We start from the raw sequence: 16,300 nt of genomic DNA, 5'->3' as shown, positions 1-16,300 counted from the left end.
TATGATCGGTTTGTCCAGGATGTGGCAGGAGTTTGTTTATTTATTACACTGTAATAAGTGTACAGTGGACTTAAACAGTAAAAATACATGATACATGATCCCATGTGATTTTGTCTCAACTGCACAGTATTACTCTCTTCATTCTAACCTCGCAGCCATTGGAGGAATATTTCCCATTTTAATGTTACTCTTCTTAAAATTATCAATCTCCAGCTTTGTGTGTCTGTGCATGCTCCCTGTGCTTCCTGTAAGCTCAAAATAGCCTGAGCCCCTTTGCCAGCTGCACCTGAGACAGACACACACACACACACACACACACACACACACACAGCCTCACTCCACCTCATCAACCAATCGAATGAAAGCCTCTGAATACAGACTGTTTGGCTAATGTTTAGTTGAGGGACTGTCCCGCTCAAACAAAAGGGGATTAACACACACACACACACACAAACGTACACACACAATGACAGGTGTGAGGCTCACGGCAGAAGCAATTATATGTCTGAAGAGGAAAACGGTCAGTCAATTGACAGAAAATGAATCAAAGAAAATTTTATTTTATTGAAGTCATGGCACAATGAGGTCTGTGAAACAGCATTGGGTATTTTATTTTGTAGCATTTTACCGACTAATATGCAATGACATCTCAGCACAGCATGAAGAGACAGTGAAACCTAAAGAAACTCACCTCTCCCCCACACAGGTTAGCTGCTCAATCTCAGTCATTACCTCTGCGATCTCAAACTTCAGCCGCTGCAGAGAGGAAAACAGCTAAATGACTTAGTCACTTATTCCATATACTAGAATTTGTGTTTCATTACTGCTAATAAAAAGACAGATAGGGGAGGACAACATGGATCCAGCTGCAGCTGTGAAGTAACAAGTAAATACTGTCTAATTTGATGGTTACATAACATTTAACAGTAAAGAGCACCCTGATGATTACAGTTACAGTAGGGCTGGTTGATATGGTTAACATTAATATGACAGTCTTAATAAAATCATCCTTATAGGGCATTTTTGCCTTTATTAGACAGTAGGCAGTTGGGAGGTGACAGGAAACCCCTGACAGCAGTAATGTGGACATATTACAATATGCCGATTGTCTGCAAAAGAAATCACACATAAAACATTAATCAAGCTAATGTTCAATGCAAATATGTAATAATGTTCTACGTTACATCAGATGAGTCTTCAAACTTTCAAAACACTTCAATAACTTGTTTTATTGATTTACAGTTGACCCAGAATAACTAATTTAGAACAATTTGATAATACTGCCCAGCCCTATTTATCATAACTTTCCACTGCTGGAACTAATAAAATATCATTCATAGACTGTTACTCACTTCAATATCATCCAGAAGCTCTTTTTTCCTGCGTCGTATGTTGGACAGCTCATCTCTTTCCTCCAAAGACAGGTCCTCAGGTACTGGAAAATACAGAGAGAAAGGAAAATGAAAGAGCATGTGTGAGGGAGAGAGAGAAAGAGGGGCATGGTTGCAAGGATGGATTAAATTAATTCACCTTCCGACCAGCCAGTCAGAGTCACAGGGATTAAGCTCGACAGAGCATACCTGTTCAATGAATCCATCCCAAAGACATTATTCATGACCTAAATTAATAGACTGACAGACAGAAGTGCTATTTCATTTTGAAACCTAGGATTAAATACAGGACATTTCAAAGAGACAGGGAATCAGCAGGCCTGAGAATTCAAAATTTCAAGTTGTATATGTGGCTTTTGATTCAACTACCCGTGCATATCAGATTTAACCTGTCAAATAAGGCGGTTTACACACCGCTGAGGAGAATATAGTTGAACGTCAGTGCTTACACAATGAATGGCTGCCTGAAAATATGGGGCAAAGGCAGAAAATGCTGAAATTTAGACTGATGTTGTGGAAGAAGTGACAGTTCTGTTTTCTATGTTTTTATTTGCATCTTCGGGAACACCTGGCAAATGTAAGTCCAATATTCACTCCCTTTTAGCTCTATTTTTGGCCTCTACCAACTCTTGAGGGAAATATCTGGCTTTTCACTAAGTTCTCTAGCTAGACTCTGTGTTTTTCTGTTGTTTTTGGTGGTGAGCAGGTAGTGTACAATGGCTTTTTAGAGCTTGTTTCAACACTACAAGAGGGGAGAGTAAACCAAAAAAGTAAATCTACGAGTGACATCTTTTATATTGTCAAATTGTTATCATATGAAAAAGATCAGCTATATAGTATAGGTAATGTCTGGATAGCTATATATGTGTAGTATGTACATGCAGTTATGCATGTGAATATACTGTAGGCACTGTAGTGCAGCCATTTTCTTTTTTATCTTCTGTCTTTATGTGTTTTCAGTTTGTTTATGTCTTGTGAGTTTATAATTTTCTGTCTTTCTGTTTACATACATGAGGAAACACTACCACTAACTATGACCTCAATGCTAAAGCATATCATTGAATTAACAACCTTATGACAGTAGATTTTATGGCAGAACAGTTGTATTGGATTGCATTAGATTGTGCAGGTGTAACTAATAAAGTGGCCAATGAGTGTATACAGTGTGATGTGCAAATAATATACAGGAGGTGTTAGAACACATAAGCCACATGTGAGGAAGTAGTTTCTTGTGAGAATTTTCTTTCAAACCAAATTAAAACCACAGAAACTCCCCTCTTGGAAAGCAGATGACTTCCATAAAGAACATCCTGTGTGTCTGACACACAAACACACACACACACACACAGACCACTAAGCATCTGGCGAGGCCTGCCCCCTCAAATATTGGCTTTCTGATACTCAACTCTCGTCGAGCCCTCATTTGGGTAATTAACACTGCAGAGAGAGCACGGCACATCATGCAACATGCATGTTTTACTGCATGAGCTCACGAACACTGTATGCACAGGTGAGTACACACTATACACTGTATGTGTATGTATTGTGTGCATACAGAATTACACTTCACACACATGACAATTATTTTATTCCACACAGAGGGTCCCCAGAGCCACCTACTTATCCTTCATTTACCCGTGCCACGTCAAGCTCTCCCCCCAGACCCCTCAGCAGACCTCCCCCTCTTTCCTCCACACATCAGAAAACGGCAATCCATTTGAGAGCGAGTTGACAGGAAGTAGGTCATTTTCACATGGAGCTATACCAGATTGTGCTTCTCCTACGCTGTCTCTCTCACACACATACACATGAACACACTCCCCCTCTATCTCTCTCTTTGTCCGCCTCCACCCCAGTGCTTGAAGTGGGGGTGAGAGCAGATTCAAATCCCCCAACTGAATCATACCGCTAAGCAGCTTTGCAATTCACTTTTTTTTCTCCCCCTGACTGTAAATAACAGAAACAGAGAAGTAAAGTTATTTCCTCTCCTCTTTATCTATCGGCTGTATCTCTCTCTCACACTCTCTCAATCAATCCCTCTCCCCATCTTGCACTGTAAGACAAAGTGACAGAAGCAGCATGGACCATTAGGTTATTACATTCTGAGGGCGCAGAGCTCATGTTATCACAGATGAGCAGCCAGTCAAGAGAGTAGGGATTCAGATGGGTGTAGATGGCTTTTTTTTTTTAACTGTGTGAGAGAGACGAGCTAAAAACTTCTGCAAGGCAAAAAAAAAAAAAAAGATAAATAAGGGAGAAAGGAGTTGTGTGTCTGAAAATAAATAAATAAATAAAATAAATAAATAAATAATAAAAAAAATGTATATATAATATAAGAGAGAGAATTATTTTTAAATAATATAAGACTTTATGAGATTTGATTTGTATAAAACTTTTCAATACAAGTAACAAAGTGCTTCACAGCAGTCAATATGACACATACAAACAAATCAAAGTAAAATAAATGAAATTAAATAGACATCACACAATAAAAGCTTATAAGATAGGATCTCTGACTGCGTCCTGGCTCACAGGAGGATAAAAGCCCAGAAAAATAATAAGGGTGCCGCCCAAGCCAGGCCTTAAAAGCAATTAAAAGATTTTTTTTATTAATCCTAAAATAAATGGGCAGCCAGTGTAAAGGGCTGATGTGAACACATTTTTTTGGACTGAGTTAGGAGCCAAGCTGAAGCATTTTGAACTAACTGTAGGAGGTGGGTTGATTTCTGACTGAGACAGGTATACAGGGAGTTACAGTAGTCAAGGAGGGAGGAAATAAAAAACATGGGTGAGTTTCTCCAGGTCTGTGGCTGAAATGAAAAAACGTACCCTTGGCTATATCTCTCAAATGATACAAACATGACGGCAAAACTTTCTTTACCTGGCATTCAAAACACAGGTCGTGATCAAAGATTACACCAGATTCAGTAAGACACTTGTGGAGGGTTTCTATATTGGACTGGTCACTGGGTCACAGCATCACAGTGAAACTGGACATTATATTTGTGGATGATGTCATTGAGAGGGAGCATGTAAGTGGAAAATAAAATAGGCCCCAGGATTGAACCCTGGGGGACACCATAAAGTGAGTTTGCAGGGGGTGAAAGTGAGCCAACTGTAACTGATCATACAAAAGTTCAAAGTGGATTGGATGCTAATGGAGTATAAATACCATGTCTGCTTAGCATTGTGCAGTTGAATGTTGATTCACACTTAATGTCAAGATATCAAAAGTAGGTGTTTTTACTGGCTTGACTGCAATAAAATAAACAATGGGTGTCCTTTTATTTTGTACACTTTCTTTGTGATGAAAATGTCAATTGTAAATGCTCTTAATGAAAAGGACAAGCTGCCATTAACACAGCTGCCACTGATTTAATAAAATAGTTCTGGCAATTTTCTGTAAACTGTAGGACTGTTTGTGTTATATTTCTATGTATAGACTGTAAAGTTACATTTTTGAATTGGATGTCTGCAAAAAAAATATTGCTTTTCTCTTTTATTTTTACTTTTAGTTAATTTTTAATCATCTTTTCTCACTTTGGATTTGTATGCAAGTCATTTCTATAAACATACATTTGTCATTCTGATGAAAGGTAAAAACTGATTTAAAGGTTTATGTTGGACGTTGGAAACTGTAGCTGACAAAACAATCTTTCCAAAAAGACATTCATACATGGCATTGTACTCCATTGTTGACATGAAAAGTGCCACAAATAGTGGAGCAACAAATGGAAAAAGAGAGCTGGCGGGACGTGGGTGTGGAGTTTTGTAAAGTTGACAGAAATGGTCAGACACAGGACCCCCCTCATTTCGACACGAGAAAGGTGTCAGGGATGGGTTTTTCCGAAGCTATCCAGCACTTTGGATGCAGTATACTGGCCACTTAATGGTTAAAGAGCATGCCTCCTGTGTTGCGCATCATAACCCACTCTTTCTTCCCTTGTTTCCTGTCATCCTTTATACTGTCCTATTCAATAAAAACAAAAAAGGCCAAAAAAAAAAATTATCTTAGAAAAAAAAAATGCCTTGGCGAAAGGTCTGTGAAGTTGAAGAGGATAAAAAGAGAAAAAAAAGTCTGAAAAGTTTGCGTGTCAGAGAAACAGGGACACAAAAGGATGCTCTCAATGGAAAAGACTCAAGAGTGATGTAGGAACAGATACCATTCCACCAGACATCTTCACACTCTCTGCCTCTGTTGCTGTCTTTTCTTGGCTTCAGTTAAGCAGCCTCATAAAGCGGTAATTGTGGAGCAAAGAGACCCTGCAGGCAACCTACGTCTGTAATGCGCAAAACACTCCTCCATCCCTCCTACTCTGGCTGAAAGAGCTTGGCTGGACCAGAGAATGGGACAAATTGTCTGAGCAGACGGAATCTGTTTTGGGTAACAATTCCCCCGCTGTGTATGTTTTGTTGCAATGTGGAAAAGGCAGAGTAATGTGATATCATTGTGAGGGCAACTACTACCATACAGCCGAGTCTGGACATCTGATGCATTATGCATGGAAGTCTAGGAATCTGTGAGTGTATGTTCATATGTATTATCATAGAGAGCAGCCCTCCTGAAAAAAATCCATATTAGGTTATATACAAACACTCCAAGCTTAACCCCGGGCACAGCCAAATAGATTACCAATGCAAAACCACTCAGCCTTTTCATATGATGACTTAGGAGGCTGCTGTTCCAGTTATAATCAATACATCATCATAACAGCCTTTTCCTCCATTGGTCTTCAAGCATGGACTTGTCTCAGACAGACACAGTGTCCAGACTTTTTCCAAAGAGGTCACTGAGTTTATACCTCCCCCTTTCAAATCTCACAATCACTTTAAGCTCTCTACTCCTGGGGAACTTGTAACAAGGTGGGTCAACAACATCTTTGGGGGTCAGGGACAAGGTCAGAGGCGTCACAAACCAAGTCCAACCAGGATCAATGTGCCGCTAAGGCAGTAAGAATTTGAACATGGCAGCATTTACTGTGTGTATTCTGAGAGAGAGTTTGTCATCCAAGTGAAACCAATTGAATTGAGTAGGACACTGACTGAGTTTATGTAAGATCACACTTTGGTGACTGTCTCAAAAGTTTTAATCCTTAATTACTGCATTTGAATCAAGCCGTGAGCGTGGAGTTGAAAGCTCTCACTGGTGATGCATTCAAAGACGCACATTCAAAGACAAGATTTTCTAATTATCCAAAGGGTGGCTTTTATTGTGAAGCAGCCACAGGAAATGCAGTGCATTTGTTGCCAGGGTTCTTGCTGATGCGCCTGCAAAACAAGACCTGACCATTTTTGGCAAAGCGGCAAGGGGATCCATTTTTAATATTTCAAGGAGGGAATGGAAGAGGAGGGAACAGCTACCTTGAAGCTTGCATCTCCAAAACGCCATTAAGGTAAACGAATTCTGTTAATGTACCATGCCTTTTTGTAGGAAACTACTTGTGCCATATTAGACGCCAGAGATCTGATCACATCCTGGAAGTGATGGAAAAAAATTCCAAATATTTTTTTTCTTCCCCATCAAAATGAAATCTGAAATGTGAAACATTTTCACAAAGTATACTTGATCAAATCAGACTTTCATCTTGTAGTATCAGGGTCGTTGTCAGATCTGGTCACAGTTGGTATACAGTATCACAGGCAATCATTAGCTGCAAAATCTCATGACTTATGATTTGCCCTGCTCTAGACAGTCATAAAAAGGAAAACAGAGATCACAAGCAAATTATTAATACCACTGATACACTTATATAACCTCAATGAAGTTCTTTGTTGGAGCCAGTGATCACTGTCTCTGTTACTGTAAATAAGGACAAATAAACTATCAGTTGATAGTTGGATGTATTTGTATGTACTGTTCACATCTGGGTCAGCACTGCCACTGACACCAAAGAAATATTTAATATTTGTTAACCCTCTGGAGTCAGGGTTGTATGGTCTCAAACTCTGGATCCTCCTTTAGTGCAGTGTGTGAAGCTGTCCGAAAAATAACAGCAGGCTGTAAAGCTTTACAAATCTTTAGTATTAATTAGAGCTAGATATGCTACTTAAGCACTTAACCATCGAACCAACTGATAGCTGAAACTACTCAGGGTTTTGAATAATACATTAGTGTCTTGTTCCTAATTCAAGTTAGTATGGGCATCTAGGCAGGAAGACCTCAGTCCTGACACAGTTAACTGTCTGATGCTTGCGGAGATACGGGACAGATTGGGATCTGATTCATGAGACCGACTGGCCTTTATTGGCAGATCACAAAGTTAAATGATTAAATGCCCTTGACAGTCACGCCTTTCCAGTATCCTTGGCACCAAGGGCAGTAGAGAAGATGGACTTGCATACTGATCTCCCTATTTTATTGGGTGATGTTTGCTGTATAGTCAGCTTGGAAAAAGCATGAGATACTGCATGTAACCAATCAGATTGGGAAGTGTTGTCTAAAATTGAACACGGCAGTTGTGCACTTACTGGAAATGACGATACCCACTGTAGTCTAGCTAGCTAACTTTCTCGTTATCGCTCATGGTCCCAATCATTCCAGACTGTTAAAAGAACTCAATAAACATACTGATGGCTTTTATCCAACAACAGTATAGTGGTACTTGGTAAAAAAAACACTTTGTATAGACATGTACAACTTAAATTGGTATGGTGCATCGTTCACCGTTGCAACAACTGCAGCTTCCTTGGCCGCCATTTTCACAAGCTACTTAGCGACTATTGAGGGTAAGATGTGTCCAACGATTCACACTCAACAAATTATGAGTACACCATCCTGATACTCATAATGCGCTGCATGTTGCCAGAACTGTGAGTATGAATGTACTTATGCACTCAAAATAAGAAATCTAAGTACAGAGGGATGCGAAAAGAGACACTGTCGATTCTAAAAATAGTTGAAAACAAGCTTTAAAATCAGGCTTAACTCATACACTCCCATCTAAAACTAGAAAAAAATGAACTATAGGAAAACACCACAACATGGATGATTTCTGGTATTAAACCACAGTCATATAACTTTGACAAATCCATTTTTAAACCATGCAGAAATGCAACCCTCTTAACCAATTACACCAATCTTATGACAGTAAAACTAATTTCTTTACTCCTTACTAAAAACAAAACAGAGTCAACAGAACCAGTGAAACACATCCTGACTTTCACCAGGATTGCAGTGGGACAATGGAGGGGGATGTCTCCTGTGATTAGGACTGCAGGGCTGGTCTTCCTGTAACAATAGCAACCACGTAAACAGGTTGAGGCCATTCCCATACACAGGCTAATTAGGGAGCACTTATGCAAGTTCACAACACAGCCAACACTACATTGTGGTGAGGCTGCTGCAAATATGTGCAACCCAGCTGAGTTAAGAGTGATGCAAGAAAGCACGTAAGTGTGTCAGAGTCGGTGACACACAGACAAATAAAACCCCTAAAGGCTTCCTTTTTACATTTACTTCAGTGTATAAACTCTGGCCACACAACACCATGATGTACTGGAGGTGAAAATGAGACACCTACATCTGTTCCAACATAATCCTTTCACAAAACAGACCCTATTTCCTGAATAAAATACATACCACATTTCCTTTTCCTCTCTCCAGTTCCCATGATGACGGACATGCCACCAACAGAGGCGTCCGTGTCCTTATGATGGCCTGTACTGTGTCAGTCGTGTCGCTGCCTGCTGTAGGAGCTTCACAGTCGCACTGTTTTCAGCAGCCTGTTTCCCGCTCATGTGAGGTGCAATTGTGGCTGGTAGGTGTGTAGTAATTGTTTTTCCCCACAGCATTACTCCTACTCACAGCTCTCAACCATGCAAAGACACACAGGCACATGTGCGTGCGCGCGCACACACACAGACACACACACACACACACACACACACACACACACAGACAGTCTCTTTAACAGTTCCTACCTCTTGATGGATGACAGTAGAGGTATGGAAATAGCCCACATACCTCCTACTGCAACCGCCCAGTCTGGTCCAACCGGCTCTCTCTGCACCTCCTCTGGTCTCACTGCTTCTTTATGTCCAATTCTCTGCATTGTTTTTTAACAATTACACTCTGATCCTCTGCTTCGCTTCCCTCTCTTTAACACAGACATCAACTCCTTTCCACGTTTCACCTGAAGAACACTCGACTCAAACATTAACCCCCTCTAATTAAGAAATCAAACTATCAATAGGCTCATCTTTGCCCCACGAAGCCATCTTTGCAGTGTTGATAGGGGTTTGGCCGGCATTTCACATCAGATTAGCAGCACTGATGGTGTAGCAGAGTGCACTCAAAAAACAGTCCACTCACCTTAAGAGCATCAGCTACAACTTTTATGAGGCTAGAGAAGCAGCCACTCAAGTCCATACAGCTAATGTTATTCTCCACTTCCCTTAAGTAACTTTTACAAAAAACACTATTCTGCGGTTTCTTCCTACCTATTACAAACATCAGATTTGCAGCTATGACTGTGTCCTTTGACAATCTTTATTAAATCCATCAAAGAGGTTATGTTTTCACCCGTGTCTCTTTATTTGTCAGAAGGATTACACAAAACCTACTGAACCAATTTGCACAAAACTTGGTGGAGGAATGTGGCGTGGGCAAGGGAAGAACCCATTTCACTTTAAGGCAGATCCGGATCATTTACTATAACTTCTTTTTTTTTGTCTGGATGGAGTATGTATAACACTGGCTATGGTGGAGGTCTGTGCTCTCTCAGTGCCCTTCTAGTTAAAGTAGTAACTCCACTAATGTCCACCGATACATTACATCTAACTACATTTGCTGGAGTACAAATTAGACATAAAGACTCATTTGCTGTTTCTGCTCTAATGCAAAGAAGTAGCCAGGCCAAAATTGGATTGTTTATAATGGTCACTATCTTCAAAGACTACCCAAAATTGGGTGGTATCCCATTTGTCTGATCATACTGGGCTTCAATCATATTGACAAACACGCATAAATTGATGAATTACATCTTTATTTTGTCAAGAAAACAAATGTCCACAATGAAAGTCTACATCCAGCCAAACCAAACAACAGCACATTTCTGTTCACTCCTACATGAAACGCTTGGATGCTCTTTTCCTTTTTTATTACACTTTAACAAAGCTCAGCTGAGGTCTTTTGCTCCACTTTCAATGAAAAATGGTAATCAGAGGGGCGTTTAAGAGTCTAGAGTCACGCTAAGAGCTCCTTGACGCTGTGCAAAGCAATGCCTTGAGCTAAATGCTAACATATACTCACAATAACAATGCTAGCTTTAAGCCCGACTGAGGCTGATACTGATATCGATTTGGCAGTTTGTGGATACATTTTACAGAAATCGGCAAGTGTGAATCTCACGGTGACACTGAAGATAATGTCAGGGGATCACCAAAGTCATTAGGATAGATTGCTAATCCGTCCAGTAGATTCTGAGATATTTCACAGGATAAGTAGAATAGCAGGAGGAAAACTCACAGAATCACCAAAGTCAATTGCCTTGAGCCATGTTGCTAAAAACAACAGAGGTTGAAAAGTTTCACCATCCTCTGGAAATATAGACAACAAACTGTGAAACTGGTCCTTCAAAGTCCATCAGCTTTCTAAACACATCTGATGTGAAAACCTAGCCATTGGACACATGAAACGGCAATAAGTTAATCTTGAAATATCTGAAAATATCATGTTTGTGTTTGAGTATTTTTTTTTTTTTACAATAAGTTAAACTTTTTTTATCATCCAGTGTCCCCGAAAGGCCTGTCAAATGCAAATAAATTACCCTCTTTCAACTGTTTGTTGGTCTCAAAGAAATTACTGAATGTTTTCCAAGTCTGCCACAGTCATTTGTTGTAAGCGCTCATCTCAGAAGAGACATCCACAACATTCCCTTTATAAAAATTACAACAAAAATCAGAGGTTACATCAAACACGGCTGTTTGAATCTTCAAAGCCTCAAAGACTCGACAACACAATCCCTTGAAGCAAGACAGTCTCTTCACAGAACCCACTAGTCACAGTCACTAATTCATGAACAAGAACTGTGTTTGCCAAATTTCACTCTTAAAGAAACATTTCCTCTTCTCGTTGGATTTGAAACACAGCCTCTGATTGGTTTATTTTTGGGCCATCATATGTCAAATGTCATATGTCAGACAAATTAGTTGAGTGGTTGTGGCAGCAGGATCCCTTTTAAAAGTCTTTGCTCAGTTACATGCGTGACTGTGAGTGGAGATGGTCTTTCATTTGCTTGTTGATCTTACCTCACATGTCATTTCTAATACAATTACATGAATTTTTCTCTGAAACTGATTTTACACAGTTTCGCATGTTTTGCGACTGATAAATGATCAGACCATCTGTTTGTCTGCCATCTGTCGACTTCAGAAACTGAGACCTTTTCTTATCTTATCACACAGTCTCCATCCTGCTCAGACTTTCGCTTTTTTTTCCCCAAGGAAAAGACAACAAAATTTGAAAGGAAGATGGTGATCTTGACAGCCTGCCATTTAACCCATGTGATCTGTAGGTTGACAGTGATGGTAAAGCTTTGCTTTGTCTCTCAGTCTTGTTGTACATAATGTTCTTTATAATCCTGCACTCTGTCTAGACAAGACCTTTCCTAATTGACCAAGGATTCAACTGTTACACAATTACACCCACTCGAAAGTCAAGAAGCCTGCACGTCTGGGGTCAAACTAAACCCTGAAGAATTTTATGTTGCTGGGCATACAGTCATATCTGTGGAGATGGCAGCAATGCAGCAGTTTCCACATAATGTCACTTTTCCCTACCAGCATGCACGACTAATCACTGGACAGCCTGATTGCTGGATACGGCAGTTTACAATCCTATAAAATTCCTCTTAGAAACCTAATAGTGAATAGTGAGTCTGAGAAAATCCCAATAAAACTTGGTTCCAAATCTGGAGGTTGGGACTCACCCTGTGGGTCACAAGATAAATCTCAGGGGACAGATGATTAATAATACAGAGAGGAAGAAGAAAACACATTTCTGCTACACAGCATCACATCAAAATTTCAACTTGTTATAAGTATAATTAGCAAATGTTAGCATGGTAAAATGCTAAAATAAGATGGTCAATAGCACCCAAACACCCGGATGTTAGCATTGTGAATATGTTAGCATGCTGATGTTTGCATTTAGACTAACTAGAATTTAGATTAAAATCCATACTAAATATGGCTGATTTTTGAGTGTACTATTGATGCATACTTTTCTCCCACAACAACAAGGAGCTGGACAAATATTAATATAAATTGTTTGTGGTGGTGAAATAGCCCAGGAGAAATATTAGAAAACCAAAAAAGTAATCAATTTGTGTTTAACTTTGACTTTGCAAAGTCACAGTTTTATTGACATCTGACTTCAAATGTGTTTTTTCCTGTTAGTATATGATGGTTCAGTATGTTTATATTTATAGTACATATATAGTATTATATAGCACATACTATATAGAATTAGTATGTCCTATGGATTTCAGACACAGCTTTAGTCTAGTGTCTCTAATCTTTGTATTTTTCTTTGTGAAATAAAGGACAGGAGTGTAAAACCTCTTTGGATAAGGAACTGCAATACATCATAACTTGGTGATGGATTATTTCCTAAGGGTCACAAACCAATAAGGTTAAAAAACATAGCTTTATGATTGTGTTTACTTCTTCAAATGACATTTTATGGTACATAGTCCCATATTAAATGCATGTCTTTTGAACTGGAACCCTAATTTAAAAATACATCTGGTTGGGAGTAAAACCAGGCAACTCAGCTGTGAAGTTGTGTAGTTTGTCAGTACATAACAGGGCTCCAGAAACTTTTAGCAGAGCCTCTATAAGGACCACTACAGTCCTATTTCACTCAAGAAACAGTGGTGTCTCTTCGGCCCACTGTCTGATATGGAGGCTCTAAGCAGACAAGCAGAACTTGCACGTGACTGAAAGACAAACACTACGGAGGAGGAGGCAGCAGAGGCTGTTTATATTGGGCTCAGGCCTTAAATCTGGAAAAGAGTAGTGCAGAGATACACGATAGACAGAGAGAAAGAGAAGAAGGCAGGACAATGAAGAGACGCTCCAGCTGCCAAGTAGGACTCCACTTCTACTTTTGTTGTTCCAAGACAGCAGGAAGGAGAAGAGGCGGATGAAGAGGAGGAGAGAGGGAAAAAGAGTTCATGACATACTTAAAACCTGAGCTAGTATTTCTTCATTGCACAAAATATGTGGGTGGTTCAGGTCAGACCATAACTCTTTCCCAGGTTCTGTATAACGGGGTTTTCCAGATTATGAGCATCTGCGCAGAGGAGCCCTTTCTTTAGCCTCTTATCTTAAATCTCACTATTTTATTAGAAGTAAACATGCGTTTTGACTCTTGCATCATCTCCACAGGGGAACAGAGTCTTGTTTTTCCTATAGAAGTAGATGAAAGTCGGTTAAAATCAGCTAGGATGACCTTGATATCGCAGCCCATTTGGCCTTAGCATCACATTAATAGTCAAATTCATTCATCCATGTCTGCTAAAAATTATATTTATATTCTGCTTAATGGTTTTGCCCAATATGTTCTGGAGGAAATGTAATAGTTGTGTGGATTATGTGCAGTTGCAATGTTTTTCCCTGTCTGCATGGGCGTATAAAAGCGCTTTGGTCAATGTTGGGGAAAGATCATGGTTTTCCTTTAATATAGAGAGCAATCATGTCCTGTCTCATGTCACTGCTGAGTTTTTAAACGTATAAAACCATGATCTTTGCTTTGAGATGCCAAAACAAAACCATAGAAAATGTTAACCATTACCATAACCTTCACTATGATCACTATGAACATTTTGTGACTTTGAAGATATATTCATTACAAACATTTCCTCATTAGAATAAAGTAAAAAAAAAAACTTAATCAGGACAGTATTGTGTTGCTTTTAAAATGCCTTTCCTGATGCAAATTAGCAGTATATAGACAAATTTTAGGTAACATTGATACATTTGTAAATAATGTAGCTAAGTGAAGACCAGCTGAGAGTTCAAGAACCTTCCCATGGAAATATGAATGACGCTGCATCAATACTGAGTCAATACCCAATTATTTTAGAAATTGTTTTTAACTTGCTCAAGATCAATTTGGCATGGGTCAAAAATCAGTCACATACTGCAATGTCTATCCTCCTTGAAGTGCTATAATCAATATTTTTGAACATGACAATTTTGAGTCGGAGTCGCTCGTAGTGATGAACCAACAGAAATTCATCACCTGAATCGGCAGCTCCCTTTGGTTTTACAAAGCATTACCTGCTCAGCACCAAACAGCAAACCGAGATACTGACTAGCTGATGAAAATAATGGAGCATTTAGCAGCTAAAGAGCTAGGTATTTCCCTCAGGAGTTGGTGGAGACCAAATAGAGAGATAAAAGAGAGGGAATACCGGACCAGAAACATGACTCCAAATGAACAGTAATGTTGCTCGGTATCTGCTGGATTTTGTAAATAAGCAACTGTTGGCTAAGAAGTTGGCATATCCACTTAAAAGTTGATATGTTGAGTTGTGTTGACAACTTTCCTCTGCGCTACAGTTAGTTAGGATACCAGCAAACTACAAAGACAACATTGCCTTCTACTTTTAGCTACTAGGATGACATTATGAGTGCATAGAAGATTAAAATTTAAAAATGTTCTTGTTACTAAATGCTTCTTTGCCAGGAGGTTTTCCAGTGGCTAGTAGGCCTACTCATTATTTCATTACGAATTACATGAAATTCTTCTTCACTTATGCTTACAGCCAGTGAACAGGAGTCATGCTAAAGGAAAATCTGATGTGAAACAGATATGAAAATAGCGACTGGGCAGAATCGACGTGGCTAGCCAGAGTCAGTATCCTGTACTTCCTCTTCACATACAACTGCCTAAAAACTGTAGTAAGTGTTTTGCGTGTCACACATATGAATATCAAGTGTTCTCATCAACTGAAAACTTTTCAGTTTCCTCTTCCAGTGTTTCATCATGAAACTAAGCACATGTATGGCCTCCTGACTGCTTGCAGGGATGTATGTTGACCACAGATCTCCCAGGAGCTTCAGAAGCTGAGAGCTGCTGATGTTTTTTAATATAACTGACTGACATTTCCCTGAGGGAAAAAGCAATAATTACTCATTGCTGCTTCAGTTTAGGTATTGACTGAGTCCATTTATGAGGAGATTAATGACGGAGCACTTGCATCATGTTCCTCTGGCCACTTTACATTATCAAGAGACGACAAAAAAAATACAAAAAAGTTTTTTTCAAGGTTAGCTGTGGTGCACTAGCTGATGATGACAGAACTCCAACACGACAGAGGTCAACAAAGAGATTAAATACATGTGTGAAGGAACTTGTGCCCGAGAGCAGTTGTAAATCACTCACCTTCTGATAAACACTGTGGACCACTGTGTGTGTGTGTGTGTGTGTGTGTGTGTGTGTGTGTGTGTGTGTGTGTGTGTGTGTCACAGTGGTCATGACCTAGTCAAAGCCGCCGCGGATTATCAATCATACCCGATCATCATCTGTGGGAGCACTGACATTGATGCATCATGAGTTTTGTGGTGTGAGAATGTGGACAGGGAGAGAAAGTGTGTGAGTATGTGTGTGTGTGTGTGTGTGCTTATAACAGTATGGGGTGTGGGAAAGCACCTCAAGTATAGACATGTGTCGAGCCACCACTGCGCCTGTAGTATGACACAGTTATCGATGCCCTTGTGGACTATCCTGGATCCTGTCACCATGACTCGCTCTGTCAAGGCCATTCATTTCATATTTCACAGCCTGCACTAAAGCAACAATAACCATCCTATCGCTGCAAACAAATGAACAATTCAAGGGTCAGGGCAAAGGAAAAGCACCTAAAAATGAGAAGTGCGGAGCAGAAAATCCTGATGACACA

At 39.7% G+C, this 16,300-nt stretch overlaps 1 protein-coding gene across 2 annotated transcripts in view; it reads right to left on the bottom strand.

Annotated features, from left to right (window-relative positions):
• Nucleotides 1-16,300, bottom strand: part of cyth3b (cytohesin 3b) — a 40,304-nt gene that overhangs the window by 15,234 nt on the left and 8,770 nt on the right. Inside the window, exons 1-3 of one of the 2 annotated variants that reach the window (XM_023423261.2) lie at nt 8,971-9,163; nt 1,353-1,435; nt 692-756 (exon numbers count right to left, since the gene is read on the bottom strand). In XM_023423261.2, the coding sequence (XP_023279029.1) occupies nt 692-756; nt 1,353-1,435; nt 8,971-9,013 (191 nt within the window). In that variant the 5' untranslated portion in view covers nt 9,014-9,163. Of the gene's footprint in view, nt 1-691; nt 757-1,352; nt 1,436-8,970; nt 9,164-16,300 lie in introns of those variants that run through there. The other variant, XM_023423262.2, reaches the window with a different exon arrangement.

This window comes from Seriola lalandi, unplaced genomic scaffold (assembly GCF_002814215.2).
Source record: "Seriola lalandi dorsalis isolate HSWRI2012SDOR001 ecotype SW California unplaced genomic scaffold, Sedor1 jcf7180002054690, whole genome shotgun sequence".
NCBI lineage: Eukaryota > Metazoa > Chordata > Actinopteri > Carangiformes > Carangidae > Seriola > Seriola lalandi.
The sequence above is the reverse complement of the archived record's forward strand: the minus strand, read 5'-3'. Positions and strand labels throughout refer to the sequence as shown.